This window comes from Parambassis ranga, chromosome 16 (assembly GCF_900634625.1).
Source record: "Parambassis ranga chromosome 16, fParRan2.1, whole genome shotgun sequence".
NCBI lineage: Eukaryota > Metazoa > Chordata > Actinopteri > Ambassidae > Parambassis > Parambassis ranga.
Window position 1 is genome coordinate 9,136,074 of NC_041036.1, and position 15,335 is coordinate 9,151,408.

Sequence of the window (15,335 nt, forward strand, 5' to 3'; positions counted from 1 at the left end):
AGGTGTGTTCTTACTACACCAACCAGGGGAATCTTTGATTCAACTACAAACTGTGCTGAGTTTCACTTTCTGTTGGGTCTGAGAAGTCGGTTTTAAATCTTCACAGATGGTTTGAAGAAGATGGAGGGCTGATAAAGAAATCACAACAGACAGGTACAAACCCATTATAGTTTTATTTGACATACAGGTGTTTTTTTTATGTTCCTTGTCAATGACTTTATTGAAAGCACAAAATCCATTTACACAAAAGAAAAACCAGTGGTAGATTTACTCTATTACTTATCTGGATAAAATTATATTTTGTCCAAGATGTATAAAATGTTTTAAACTTTTGACCCGTCTCCCAGCTTCTCCCGTACATCAACATGTCAATTGTAGTAATTATGAATTGGTCACAAAATGGCAACAGCAATAAAATGTGTTTTTTTTTATGCAAATTTTGCATCAAATAAAGAGATCTAAAGAACAGGAACAACAATAATAAACACTTGTTCTACATAATGCTGCAAAATCTACATTCAAAAACCAAGATGCGCAATGTTGTACCAGAGCCCCATTAAATAACCATATCAACAAGCACATAATGTCTTTGTCTGTCTGACAGTCCTCCACACAGTCACAGACATTTCTTTAGTCCCAGCAGCAGTCTCAGAAGAGAGACTCTCAGCGGTGAACGTGAAGGAGTGGAGACTACAGGGCAGAAAAACAAGATTTTTCAAAGTCAATAGTGGCCCCAAGCCATGCGGCTGAATGTGCCCCGTCCTGCTTGTGCATAAACAGTATATTCAAATCGTACAGGTAGCAGCATCACCCCTGCAGAGAGGGGTTGTGGGGGAAGGCGAACAGAGAGGGTGAGGAAGGATAGGAAGACAACAGGAGGAAAGATGGGGAGCCATTACACTTTTTTCTTTCCAGAGCACTACTGCATGAGGCTCAATTCAGGGGAGACGGGATCTGTCTCATGGCCTCTGCGGTGCCTGTGCTCTGTCTTGTTCCTGTTATCAGAGTCTTCATGTTCACCCGTGTCTCTCTCCCTCTCGCGTTCCCTTTCCCTCTTCCTCTCCCGCCGCCCCTCCTGGTTCTCCTTGTCTTTTCGATTGCGATTCCTCCTTCGGTCCTTAGTCCGTCCTGGAAATTAACAAGGATAATTTATATGCTGACTTACACAGTCTTGTAATCTTTTGATAGCGGTTAAAGGTCAACAGCTTACACGACACACTATACAGTTTCTTTTACATTGCAATAGACACTATTCACCACTAGATGTCACTGTTGGACCACGGACTGCAGCCACACAGTCGGTCTATCAGCTGTTGGAGCGCTCTCCTTGTGATGAGCAGGCTTTTGTCAAAAATAGAAAGCCTTTAAATAACTCCCACCCGAATTTATCTGTGCTTGCAACACCATCTTATAAACAAAACCAAGAGTTTTGGAATGCTGAAGGTTTATCTCTCTTTTCGAGCCACAGTTATTAATGATAATAACAAGATCCACCCTCAGGGAGGTTGGAGACAGGACCTTCAAGTGAGAGCAGAGGAGGCCCTTTCCTGTTGTTGAACTGCTGCCGCTCATGTGTGAGTGGAACGGAGCAGCACGGCCTGCTCGGCTGTTGGCTGGCCGGTTGGGGATTGTGAAACTGCTGAAGTCGGCAGTAGGCACAGACACAGGCAGAGAGAGAGAAAGACAGTCTCTCTCCTGTCCGCTTCGTGTTTGCCACCAACCTCCACACTCATCATCTCTGTTGATTAATCATGGCAGGTCTCTAGTTGGACCATGTCTGACCAGCACACTTTGAGCTCATCATACAAAGCTTTCCCTGCCTGCTGTGTTTTATCTTCTAGAAATAATGATATTAAAATGATAAGAAAGAGAAAAGGCAGACCAGATGGATATCATGAGCTTTACCAGAATAGATAATTAAGTCAGTAAAAAAAAAGAATCAAATCCATGATAGTAAAGAAAGTTTCATGGATGGATGGAGTAATCTGGTGCACTGACTCATTCGGGGTATGCCCCCCGTCCTCTATAAACACAGGAAGTCCCCTTCGCTCTCATTGTTTTCTCTGTCCTGACACCATAACTATTTACAAGTTCAGTGGATTAGTCATACTGTAGCCCCAGTGCTTTTGTTGAGCCAGAAGAGAAACCTAATCCGTGCCAGTGTTGAGATGATTAGGAGAGTGTTTATCAAACCAACCTGCGTTTGGGTAGTTGAAACAGTTTTCGGTGAGCTTTTTTGTAAACTGTGTGTTGACATGTGTATAATGATCCCCAAATAAGACACCTTTTGAGGCTTTGGAACATGTTCAACAGACATTTAGAACATTCCTAAAAGTCAAGTTTTTTGAATATTGAGACTTGTGGTGAATAGGTGACTAGCTGTGGGATCTACACATTAAAATGTTCCAGTAATGTTTGAAAGTGGAACTTTGCCACAGAAGAAGATTGTGCCATTCTCATCTCTGTTTAATCAAGCTACATATTGATGAGTCTGTTAGCATAGCTTAGCACAAAGACTTGAAGCTAGAGGAAAGCTATACTTCCTCACACATGAACCAAAAGTAAGTTAATTATCAACTGCTGTACAGAACAAGCAGGTTCAGACATGTATGGATGGACGTAGTGTTTGGAACATTCACTTTATAACTTTATGTCTTTTTTAAATCAGTTTTCAGACTCAACTCAACTCAACTAACTTCCTTACAATTTTCTTGGCTATTGTGAGCTAACATGAGCTATGCTATGCTACATCAGGGGGTTGTCACCCCCTGATGTCACCCTTTAACCTTTCAGTCCTGCAAACTGTGAATCTGTCCATCACAGCCACTGACTGTAAGCAAAGTCCTCTCCCGACTTTACCATTCATACCAAGTCTGAGAATGCAATAAAATATTTAAGACCAATCCAGATCAAAGAAAAAGACATTTGTGTCAAATCACAGAAAATCTTGATCCAATAAAAGCCCTGTCTCTAACTGCTCTACAAGTCTATACACATAGACACATTCTCAACAAAGATGACTTGAAATATTCTTCATCACAAAGTCCTATAAGCTGTAAGCTAGTTAATAAGTACTGTGTGCCAGAACCTGTTACCTTCTTATCCTTACCTATCCTTATCCTTGTTCTTCTTCTGAACACAGCCTATGTAGTGTCGAATTGTTTATAGTTGTAATGTAACTTCTAGAAATCTGTTACAGTGTATTCACAAAGGACTGAACTGTGGTGAGAGCACAGAGAGGGGCTTTTGGTGAATGGGACATCACTCAGTCTGTGTGTGTGTGTGTGCTGGCACAATGAGTGAGGGAACATACTAGTAAAACAGACATGAAGAAAGAAAGAGATGTAGTAGATGATGAATAACAATCTGCAGAGAGTATTAAATGAACTGAAGAAGGTGAGAGTAGGGAGCAGAGGGGCACTGAGGGTAAGGGGGAGGTGTGTGTCTGTGTGTGTATGCTGTCAGGGCACTGTGTGTTTTATGGTGGCACATCCTCTGTGGCAGGCGTTCTGTCGTCCGGGGAGCTTTTGGCGGGAGCCAGGCCGGGATTAAAGGCTATGGGCTGTCCCACAAGTGGAATGCCTGCCGCATGGCTGCCAGGATCTCATGAGGGGGGCTGTGGGTGTGTGTAACACCCCCACCCGCATCCCCCGACTGGTTGGTGCTAGCTTGCTTAACTGTATGTTTCTCTGAGTGTCTGCATGTGTTCGTGAGTTAAAGGAGGATAAGGTTTGCGGAAGGCGCGCGATCTATCTGGCTACAGAGATAGGGAGGTGAACAGCAGGTCGATGGAAGGACAAATTAGCCCGCATTAACTTGAGAGGAAAGGCAGTGAATGAGGATGTGTGTGTAAACATTCACAATCTAGCTGTGGATAGTGCAAGAACAGAACCAAGTTTCTCTGACTCTAAGCCCTAATATGTCTGCATGTTCTCTACAGTTTTACAACTCTGCTTACGTTATATCTTTAATTTAAAACACAGCTTTGGGGTGAATCCAACTTTTGAAATGGAGCTGAGCTTGAGACTGTGGGAGCTGCAGGCTTACCCATATAGTAAAAAAGAAGAGAGGACTTTATTTAGTGAATTGCATTTAATGTTAATGTTTGTAAACAAATGATTTGTAAAATATTCTACTCTTTAGAGTAGAATGTCTTTCTATATTTAAAACGTCTTATATTCCTCTTTTTAGTCAGGACTGTGATTATGAATGGAAAGGAGTAAGAGGAGAAACACACAAAGCATTGGAGGAGAGAACTTGAAAAGACTTGCTGAAATGTATTAGGAAGACAGGAGGCAGGACATAGGGAGAGGGGAGGGCAAAAAAAAGAAAAGTGCCAAAGAGGAGGAAAGGAAGAGGACACGGAGAAGGATGTATCAGTGTCGGAGGGCTGTTGGAGGATTACCGGGGGCTCTCTGAGGTCAGACCACTGACCCTCTAGCGTGTGCAGAACGTAAACAGTGAGGAGAGGATGCGCCGAGGCAGATAATTAGCTCCCATTCACCAGGGATCCTCTTAGAGCTGGGACAACTGTGTAATCACACATAAGGGTAGAGTCAATAAGTATCTGTACGGTGTCTACGCTTCCTTCTTTGGTTCACTCACTCCCTCGCTTGCTTGCCTTTTTTCTGCACCCCTTCCACCAGATTCTGACTGGATCAACAGAGCTGTTGACTCCACACTAAAGTCTCGGCCCCGAGTGGACTGACTGAAAGCGCCAACACGGAGCTTATATGGGGGTCTCTGTTTTCTTTAGAGTGCTAGAGAGTGTGTGTGTGTGTGCTCGGTATGAGGATGGGGGAATGGATCAGTAGTAGTAGATACAGATAGCAAGTGAGTTAGACGGAGAGGGAGATAGGCAGGGTGAAAGAGGGCACATTTCACAGTCTGCTTTACAAAGCGCATCAACTCAGTTGACTCTCTTCACAAGTTACCATCACTAACAGAGACTGTGCAGTTATTTTAATGACACAAAGGTAGCATGTGTGTCTATCCACATATGTGTGGGTGTGTGGTGAGCACCAGTGTGCATTTGTCTGACTTGTTTAAAGTGGAAGGAGTATAACTGTATCTGGAATGGTGTGTACATGTGAGGTTTTGCATGTGTGTGTATGAAAGAAAGTTATTGTGTGTGTAGAAGTGTGTGTATTGGCAGCTGTGAGGATAAACCAATACTGATCCCCTGGTCACTGTGTGCCTCCCAGGGGGAGGATGTTGATGTTGAGCTGGCTGTTTCTGCTCCAGAGTCAACTGCTTTTTTGCTGCATCACACACACACACATGCGCACGCATACACACACACAGTGTTTGTTCTGTAAGTGTGAGGCCCCAGGGGGCTGGATCTCAGCCTCCTACCCTGTCTGCGATCTGTCATTTAACACTACAGAGCCCGGGCGAAAAAACAACCAGCCGTAGCCGCCAACCACATCAGTAACCACACACACTCAGTACACACATAGCACAAAGCGATCGTAAATGCACCACAGCATCAGGTTTTATAAAAAGTCCAGCCAGTCTGAAAGCAGTTTTCACTCTATTCATTAGAAAGGATCACGCTATTCCCTGTTTACTAGGAGCAGAGAAAGCGCTTTCACTGTTTAAAATCCAAAAAGAAGTCTCTTGGGAAAAAACACAATCTACCCATTGCAACATCACATATTATGTGTGTTCCCCCCACTGTCCTCACTCTAGCCACAATGACTGTCCTCTGAGTAAACAGTCATAGTCCTGAACGGAAGAGCGGCTATAGCTCTGGTTGTACAAGCTGAAGCAGCATGGTCTGGAATTCATAGAGAGCTGAAATGGTGCCATGTGTCACAAATTCCATGTTGGCAGTGAGCATGATGGGTCTGCAGCAATTACTACTGCTAATGTATTGTAGAGTGTGTAACCATTTTGATCATTCTTTGGGTCTATGTGCTTTGCTCATATCAGAACTACACACAGTAACACTGGGCACTGGTAGTGTTTCTTTACCTGGACATTTCCTCCTCTTGACCAGGCACTCTTTGATCTCGGAGATGTCCGGACAGGGTTTGCCAAAGGGTGATGGGTACTGCAGCACTTGCCTTGTGCGGGTCTCCTGGCCTCGCTTGAAGCCACAAATTTTACCGGACTTAGAGCAGGGGCTCCACTCACTCCACTCACCCACCTCGCAGTGCACTAGTAAGGGAAATATATCAAAGGAAAAGTAAGGATGAGTAATGTGTCTTGCCAGTTTTAGCCTCTATCAGCTGGACAAGCACTCGGGTTATTGGCACTTGACAGACCTTGTGGTGTGCACTCCATGACTTTGTCATTGGGCTCATAGTCCTCTGGACAGACACGGTGGCACCTTCCAAGGAGCTTGTATAGGCCTGACCGACATCGTGTACATGTCTCACTGTTCACACATGACTCACACTCTGCAGGACACTCTGCAAACACAAAAGCACAGAGTTTTATGTACCAGTTATGCCAGGTCATGGGTGAACACCACACCTTTCTCCCAGTCCCAGATTAATGTGAACTTACTGGGGACACACTCCCTCTGTGCATCACTGCGGACGTGGCCCTCGGGGCAGTTCTCCTGGCACTTCCCCAGGTGAAGGTAGAATCCTGCTCGGCAGCGTGTGCAGAAGTGCCTGTTGAAGCAGGAGTCACACTCCGACCTGCACTCTGACAGAGAAACACAGACCCACCGCCAGCGTTTATTTAAACCGTACAAGTTATCGTGTGTGTCCTGTGCGTTAAATATACAGCATGTCTATGTGTGTGTGTGAGTGTGTGGAAGTGTGTGTTGATGTGTGCCTGTCTGCCTGGAAATACAAAATAGGCCACTGCAGGCAGATGAATAGCAGGGTGCAGTATCTCTCATGATAAATGATTTTAGTGGTAGAGAAACACTGGATTTGGCCTGGTGAATGTCACCAAATGGAAATATACTTAACAGGATGACTTGTATGAAGTTTTCTAATATTTAAATACTGGTATAAGTAGTGACATATTTCCTTAGATGTTTCATTCATCCATCTTCTAACACCAGGGTTGGGTTGCTGGGGCAGAAGCCTAAAGGGAAGCCCAGATCTTCATCTCCCTGGCCACCTTATCCAGCTCTTCTGGAAAAAATACCTGGGTGTTTCCAGGCCAGCTGAGAGATATGATCCCTAAAGCGAGTCCAGGGTCTGCCCTAGGGCCTCCTCCCAGTTGGACGTGCCCGAAACGCCTCCGCAGGGAGGTGTCAAGGGGGCATCCTAACTTGATGCCTGTACCACCTCAACTGCCTCCTCTTAATGCAAAAGAGCAGCAGCTCTACTCAGAGTTCCTCACTCTAACTCAGTTCAGCTGCTTGTATCTTGGAGCTTGTGTAAAAAGCTTGTGTGAACTGTTGCTGCTTGTGAAGGAAGAGTGAGGGAGAGAGGACATACATTTGGAAATGCTAGACTAGTGTGCTTATGCTTGTCACATGTAAGTACATAATATAAAGGGGCTTTGTTTTCTGTTGTGAAATTGTTCAGTTATATAGAACTCTGGTTTCCTATTCACTGCAAAAAATATTTTGATTATCATTCATTTATCACTCTTCTTCTACACAAATCCAGTTTGGTACTCACTTGTACAGGTGTTTCTTTCTGGGGAGCGTGTTCCGTAAAAGCCTGGCGGACAGGAAGTCATGCATACCCCGATCTGCTTCATCCCAATCCTCTCCAAATGCATGAACAAGCGTGGCCTGCAGGACAGGCAGCCATTGTAGTCAGAGCAGGTCAGACAGCCACCCTGCTGGCAGCCTGAGCTCACACCAGAGATCTCTGTTGACAGGAGCAAGGTGGATGTGATTCACATGAGGTACAATAGAAACTCTGTGCATGCTAAAATAAACCTTTCCTAAGATTGGCCAAACTCAAGCCTAACTTCACTGTCTTTGGGTGCAACCACTGCTAAAAAAGAAAAGTAATGAAAATGGTTTCAAATATTCAAACAAAGAGCACATCGCTGAACTCCAACATGCTTAGTGTCTCCCCAGATCACTTTTCAACTGATTAAACAGTCTAAAACGGCGCAAGACCAAAGGTAGAGCTGGCTGTATGGTGAATTAATCACATGCATAAGTGTTACATTAAGACAAACCACTTACTGTCAAAGCATTGTGACTGATAGCCCACTGCCAACGACAGCAATTTATTCCATGTTTACAGCTCTGTTTATGTACATAAATCTTGCAGTGTTTAGTTTATGTTGATATATTTAACAGTGGGTTTTTCATCCCTGACTCTGCACTAATTTCTGAGATAATCCACCAGACAGGATGAAAGCCCAGGTTGGAGGTTTTCCATCATTTTACTTGTATGTTGACAGCCTTGTCACGGATACATTGCATGCTTCTAAAGAATTATGGCTTTTCCTGGAGAATATATTAAATTCTCTTTGGTATCTGGTTGCACTAAAGACACAAAAAAGGAGTAACATAGAGGACTGGGGTCATACTTCTTAAAACCACCAGACACACGTGACAGGTTATGTGCTGCTGGGTAAATCAGAGAGGTCATTTAAGCTTCTGATCCATATGATAGAGTTACAGGGTCACTGGCTTTACAAGGAAATTGGGTTCACACACTTTAAGTGCAAAGCTGTTATTCATCTCATCGACTAACAGCCACTTGAGATGGAATGAGTATTTGAACCTCAGTCAGCCATGCTGCATATATTGCAGGTACATGTGTTAAGTAAATTAAAGGCACCCACCATATGCATCCAACTTTTCCTCTTCTCCGTTGGCACATCTCATGCCACTGGCTTACACTAACCATCTTTTTTTTAAGTTCAGGGTTTAGCTGCCAGTTTACCATAGATCATAGATACTTTGTTTGAAATATCTTGACTATCTTTACAACTGCTGTCCATTTGTGCACATGTGTTCCTGCCAAGCTGCCCTGATTCACAGAAGGCTTCAGAAGCAGGAATTTGGCCTTGCCCGTGCACTTGCACCAACGAAACCTCAGTCGGACAGCGGTAGCTTGCGTAACATACCAACAAAGTCACATACGAAATAAACATATTCACACACACACAAAAAGGGATGGTTCATGTTGAAAATAGAACATAAGGAAACAGACGCACAATGGAAAACATATTTTTATCCTAAACGTTAAATTCCTATATGCTCAGCCTCTATCCACCTTAATCTTTTATGAAGCTGGAATATCTACAAAAACTATATAATGTACATGTTAGGCCCCATGTTAGCACCCAGGCCTTCATTTTTAGATGCATCATCACAGACAGGAAGCTCAGCTCTCAGCATTCTGTCTCTGCATGGTAATTTTGGCCTTTTAACTGAATGGTCATTGACTCTCGACTCACTCTTACCCCCTTCTTTCCCTCTAAAAGTCTGTACTCATTCACCCTTTCACCATCTAATCCCTCCATCCTCCCTGATATCTCAGAAAGTGTTAAATATCTGCATCCTTGGAGGAAGTTTAGATTCTTAGAAGAACCCGTCAATTAATGATTCCTGAGTCAGCCTTAGATGCAGAGGATCACACTAAAAAAAAAGGGAACACAGCAAGTCTCTACTGCTGCCACCCCATCTGTGGAACGAATTACACTTTAACATTTTATGCAGTCTATAAAACAGATTTCAGTTTCATTAAAAAAACTTCTACTCTGTAGACCTTTCTGTTTTCACCTCTTTTACACACTGTTGAGAGACACTTTAAAATTGTTTAGAAAGAAAATCTCTGCATCCCGGTGCAGTGTCAGACATAAAGCACACATTGTCTGTACTTTGTAAACATACTTAAGAGAGAATAATCAACTGATTTCATGCAGGAGGTTAAATCTGAATCTGGCTTCATTGTGTAGATCTGAGCTCTGTGATCCAGTATAGGGAAAAGGGGGGACAGAGTAAGAAGTCGCAGTCCCAGGTGGCAGGGATAAAAACATCACTCTCAAAGCCTATTATTGTAGATCACAGACAGTTTTCGGCCACGCTGGCAAGTGATACATGGAATATTCCAGTTATCACTGCTCCTCTCTAACAGAGTTAGTCACAGAGCACATCTGGAGCCCCTCAGTGATAAAGTGTGCTTAGGAAGACCAGAAAAATATACTTTATTGATACTTATTTCATAGTGTCATGGAAAATGGCTGGTCAGAGGCCAGGAGATGAGACATAATGTTGGACCCTAGAGAGATATATGGAAGGAGAGAGACTTCTCTGGAGGTTGATGAAGCATGTAATGTCAATTTTAACCTATGGTTTTAAACATTCAGACGAACAAGTATAGTATATGATTTTTAACTGTAAATCAATTTCTGCCCAGTACCTAAATTTATTTCCCCATAAATTAAATGTTGCAGTATAAGGGAATATATTCAACAGGCGCGTTACATCACCAAATATGGCAACCAAAGCATGAATATTCACTGATCAGCCCTGATAGTCGGAAGGCAAACTCCGTGCCTGAAGTCTGCTGCGCTGACCGCTAGAGAGCGACGAGAACCCGGAGACAGAGCGCTGCGGCTTCTGGCTTCAGGTGGCACAACAAATAGTTTATCCAATTACGGTTCAAAGGGAACGAAGTCTATTAATGGTGAAATTGTTGAAGGTTTATGTGGGGCTTATTAGGTTGGGTGATGCACTGAAATGGGCTAAACTTAACCAAGTTCAGAATAAAATCCATGTTGTAACAGTAATTAAATCAACGAAATGTGCAGAAAAATAGTTTATAGTTAGTAATAGTTGGTATAATACAGTTTTAAAAGGCAAATGTTTGTTTTTCAATTTAGAAAAACACAAACGTGACTACAGAATAGACTAAAAGTGTAGTTTTACTCTTCTATTAAATGATATAATGGAGAGCAAAACACATCACACACATTTCTCAATTTTCGTTTGCCCATAGATTAACTAACATCATGGTCAGTGTGCGCCTTAAGTTTTGTAATTAAATTTTGGGACCTTAAACTTAATAAGTATTTCAGGTTGTGTATGGCGCTGTTTTTGAATGAAATAAACTTTATTTAAAAGATGGTAAAATAACATCTTTTGAGTGAGTGATTTTGTGCACCCAGCATCGTGCATTCAGCACGCCGCACTTCACTTTACTCACTGTGTTGCCGGTGCCTGGAGCTGCTGTGCTGCTGACACCCAGTGTAATCCATGCCGTGCAAGATGATCAAAACAAAGAAGATCAGTTGTAATTGCATAGTAGCCCAGAGATGAGACTCGTAAAAGCCAATGTCAATGTTCACCAAAACACTTATTGGATAAGATTCCGTTTTTTTTCCTCCCAGACGGAGGCAGAGACTGGAGTGCAGATAATCCCTAGACACAGCAGGACACCCAGCTATGTGGTGATATGTGGTGATGGTAGTGTACGGTGGCCCAATGATGCCTGGGCCGTTTAGACTGTAACATCCTGGATAGGGTCCACATATGTACCAAGAAAGCCAGAGTGAGTCAGGGATCCGTTATCCTTGCTGTGATAGAGAACATTCCCCACAAAAAGCAAAAAATAAACACACCAAAAAGCTTGACTCATCCGTTACGCGCAGAACGTGAGCAAAAAGCAACATCAGTGTAGGTCAAAAAGATGAACAGAATGATTACACGTGGATTAACACGCCTCTTAATAAAGTTGAGCTATTAAATCCATTTGTAGAACTCCAAAATTGACCTCTCCGCCCTCTCCCCGTTACTCTCTGTGGAGATGCACCGTGCGTCCCGGTGTGTGGATACTAAAATGCCAGGCGCGCTGATGGTCTCGACTTCATCTCAGCATCAGCTGAAGTACAGAAAAAAAGCTACCACAGGATATACACCAGTCATCACAAGTCAGTTTCTAAGTTCAACGTTTTGCAGGTCTTGTTGTCAAACACACACTGAGACACACACACACACCTCCTCCTGCTCGATGTATCTGAGCTGCGCAGCTGCACCAAAGTAAATCTCCACAGTTTCAGCGCTTTTCTGCTTTGCGTGCAGGACCCATTCACTCCCCTCCCGCCGGCCCGCTGATGACTTCAGCCCTCTGCTGTCTCTCTCTCACTCTCTCTCCCCCTATGGGCTCCAAAGTTTATTTAGAGGGCATGCCCGCCGCGTCAGAGGGAGAGAGAGAGAGAGAGAGAGAGAGAGAAAGAGAGAGAGAGATACTGAGGCTTAAGAAATGTTCACTGCGTGAAGCTTGTCTGTGATTCCTGTTTAGATTTTGCTGTCCTTCTCACTTCTGACAGAAGAACTGTTCACTTCGACAGTGGAGTTGCATAAGAGTCAATAAAGACCTCGAATATAATTTTGATTAAACACATCTTGGATTCTATACCAAATTACATGCTGCTGAAAGAGTTGATCAAGTTGTTATTCCGTGCTTTTACATGATGTGTGCCATAAATCTAATCCTCCAGACAAGACTTTCAAAAGTGAGTCCAAGCAAACATAAGTTATATGGTTTCAGTCATTACATTTCTGTGAAAAAAATCCCAAATACTACTGTGTTAGAAAATCACACTGTAGATGAAGAGAATGATGCCAGAAGGTCCAACTAATACCTATTTAATCTTGTTTTAATGTAGTGTAAATGCAGGGATGGTTTAGTGTGGAGGAGAAACAGCAGCATCTCATTCCATTACCTCTAGAGGGAGTTAGTTCCACAAAAGCTTGAGGCACATAGTATTCTGGACAGGCCATATCAGAGAGTGAACTGCAGTTCTTGACCTTTATTTAATGAGTCCAAACGTGATGTGTGTTTGGGTCATCATTTTTCAGATCATTAAGTGTAAAAATAGGTATCTTAAGCATCTCATAAAAGATGGCTCAGAGCCTAATTTCCTCTAACGTTATTCCTAAATAAGGAAATACAAATACGTTGTCAGCCATTATAAATCTGATGCAGATAAAACTGGCTTCTGTCACAAAAGTTTTTAACACAAAGACTTTTTTTACCTCCAGTTTTGTGAACTGCTGTCTCTGGAGACCAGATCAGCACAGTGGAAAGGGGGGCTGAAGCCTCATTTGTCTAAGCAGTGTGTTGATGTTTAGGGGGAACAGTATACACGAGTCCAGTGCTTTTCCTCCTTGTGGCTTCTGGTCTTCCATCAGTCACTGTGCTGAGGAAAGCAATGCAAACACAGCATGGACTCTTTCTTTATGGGAATACTTCCCTGTTTGCCCTGTACTAACTCAAGACCAGGACAGTGAGACATAACAAAGATTGATGCGTTGTTTTAAACCCTTTCACCACCGTCGAGGCAAAGTCCTGAATCCAAACTTTGCCAAGGATGTCAAGCGATGTATTATTGTTACACATGGTATTGAAAATTAGAAAAAAATAATAGGTTTGTATTCTGTAACAATATGTACTGTAATATCTCTATTCACTGTGTCAAACATTTAACATCACATATAACAAGATGTGGTTCTGAGAAAAAGAAATGGAAATTTAAAAAAACTTGCAATAAAATGTTGAAATATTCTGAAATCTGTTTTTTCCCCTTTCCTTCGCCCCTGCAGGTTGGAGTAAGGGATGTAGAAGAATAATGCTTGTCTTTGTATCCCTGTCTGGACTAGCCCCACCATCCCCTTGAGGTAGGAGCATGTGTGTGTTTGGGTGTGTATGTGGCATTGGGGTGCAGAAGGTTAAGGTCACTTGGTCAGTCCCTGTGACCGTCCAGTGAGAGAATCAGTCGACACCTGTAAATGAAGTTGGGCAGGTGCATAAATCCTTCGTCCAAGGATGGATGCACACTACAAGTTACCACATATACTCCTGTTTTAGCCTTAATCTAATTTAGGCTGTGTTCTCAAGGAGTATGTGAGCCATCATCCCAGTTGACACAAAGTGCATTTAACAGGTTTTTCAGTCAGTATTACTGGTGTTTTTTTTCAGATATAGACACAAGCTTTAAGAGAACATACTGCTTGGAACAGGCATTGCTTAAAGTTTTATTTCAAGACAGAATCACGGATGAGGTTCCTAAAGAATGAGTTTGGAGTTCAGTTACCCTTTCTCAAAATCAAGTTTGCTTCCTTAGTAACCAAGATATTCCTGGTCAGGTCCATCAGAGTTAAGACAACACATAATGGAGTGTGGGACGACTGTGCATGTGTATGACATTGATCATGTCCTGCCTGCAGTACCTTCAATTTACCATCCATCTGTTTGTTGTACTTGCTTTATCCTGTGCAGAGAAATGAGGGCCATATGGGTGAGAGGCAGTGTGCACCTTGCACAGACCACTGCCATACTAATACACAGAGAGAGACAACCAGTCACACTCACACATCAACATCTTTGAGATAAGAAAGGAAGCTAGAGAATGTTTTCTAAACACTGTAACAGTCCTTTGCCAGGACTTTGATAGACAGTGTTGTGACTTCAGCTGTCGCCATGTTGGCAGTGCCCCAGTCTGCTTAGCTCCTAGCTAATGCATGAGAAAAGCTGAGAGCAAGCAAGGCGATGCTTTGATGGACAGCTAGATGTCACATCATGGACTTAGAGTTATATGATGCGCTTTGTGCTGAGTTTTATACATTTCCAATCACCCACAGTTTGTACCATGCTGTAAAATATATTATTAAATTTCTGCTATAAAGTCAGGTATCTTAACGTGGAGGTCTATAGAGACTGACATTTGGAGTCAGCCTCAAGTGGCCATCTAAGGACCTGCGATTGTACATGTCTGTAATGTATGGGCTCCAGTTTTAAGCCTGGGATGTTATAAGCTAATTACACATGTCATTCTCTGGTTTAATCTTCATTTAGACCTGTCATGTTTTGTTATATCCATATGACATTTCACAAATGTATTTACCTCCACCTGATCAAGAAAACCAAGCTCTTAATCCTTGCTGCATCAGAGCAGTGAACATACCAGGACACCACAAAGCTCATGCCTGTGATCTCCAAACTGTTCATTCCCCGACCCATGACTCATAAAATTCCCAGATGACAGTGACAATGTTGATCCACTGTCCTGTCATCAGCTTATGAGTTAGGCAGGGCTCAGCGTGGACAGCAATTGATAGCGTGTGCCCCACTCTAGGTCTGTGAAAACATTGTGGCTCAGTCTGTGGTGTTATAAGCAGGTTTTTTTTCTGACATTGCATCTATTAAAGCTCCAAATATCCCAGCGGCTATCCCACACATTCTCACAGCATGAAGCAAGCACAGAGAGACAATGACACAGGGCAGCAGAGGGTGTACAATGTTATGAAAATAGACATGCATGAGCACACACACGCACATATAAATACAGGATCTTGTAGTTCTGATAAATAAGTATTGATTCTATTATATACACAAACATGGGAGGATCACATTAATACAAACAAGGGTAAGACAGGTGTGTGTGTTGTG

The 15,335-nt window shown here is 42.8% G+C and overlaps 1 protein-coding gene across 1 annotated transcript; it reads right to left on the reverse strand.

The window, feature by feature from the left end:
• Window positions 1-152: 152 nt before the first annotated feature.
• rspo3 (R-spondin 3) lies at window positions 153-12,015 on the reverse strand. Its single transcript, XM_028424946.1, has 6 exons — window positions 11,091-12,015; window positions 7,593-7,787; window positions 6,514-6,657; window positions 6,270-6,416; window positions 5,977-6,162; window positions 153-1,128 (listed from the first exon to the last, which is right to left on the reverse strand). The coding sequence occupies exons 1-6, from the start codon at window positions 11,185-11,187 to the stop codon at window positions 920-922; spliced, it is 978 nt and encodes a 325-aa protein (XP_028280747.1). The 5' UTR covers window positions 11,188-12,015; the 3' UTR covers window positions 153-919.
• Between the last annotated feature and the right edge of the window lie 3,320 nt (window positions 12,016-15,335).

Bases quoted from the DNA above. Each gene is read 5' to 3' on its own strand.
- rspo3 (XM_028424946.1), bottom strand. From the start codon at position 11,187: ATGCAATTACAACTGATCTTCTTTGTTTTGATCATCTTGCACGGCATG. The intron at 6,658-7,592 runs GTGAGTACCAAA...TTTCTCTGTCAG, and splicing joins AGAAAGAAACACCTGTACAA to AGTGCAGGTCGGAGTGTGAC. The intron at 6,417-6,513 runs GTAAGTTCACAT...TTGTGTTTGCAG, and splicing joins ACAGAGGGAGTGTGTCCCCA to AGTGTCCTGCAGAGTGTGAG.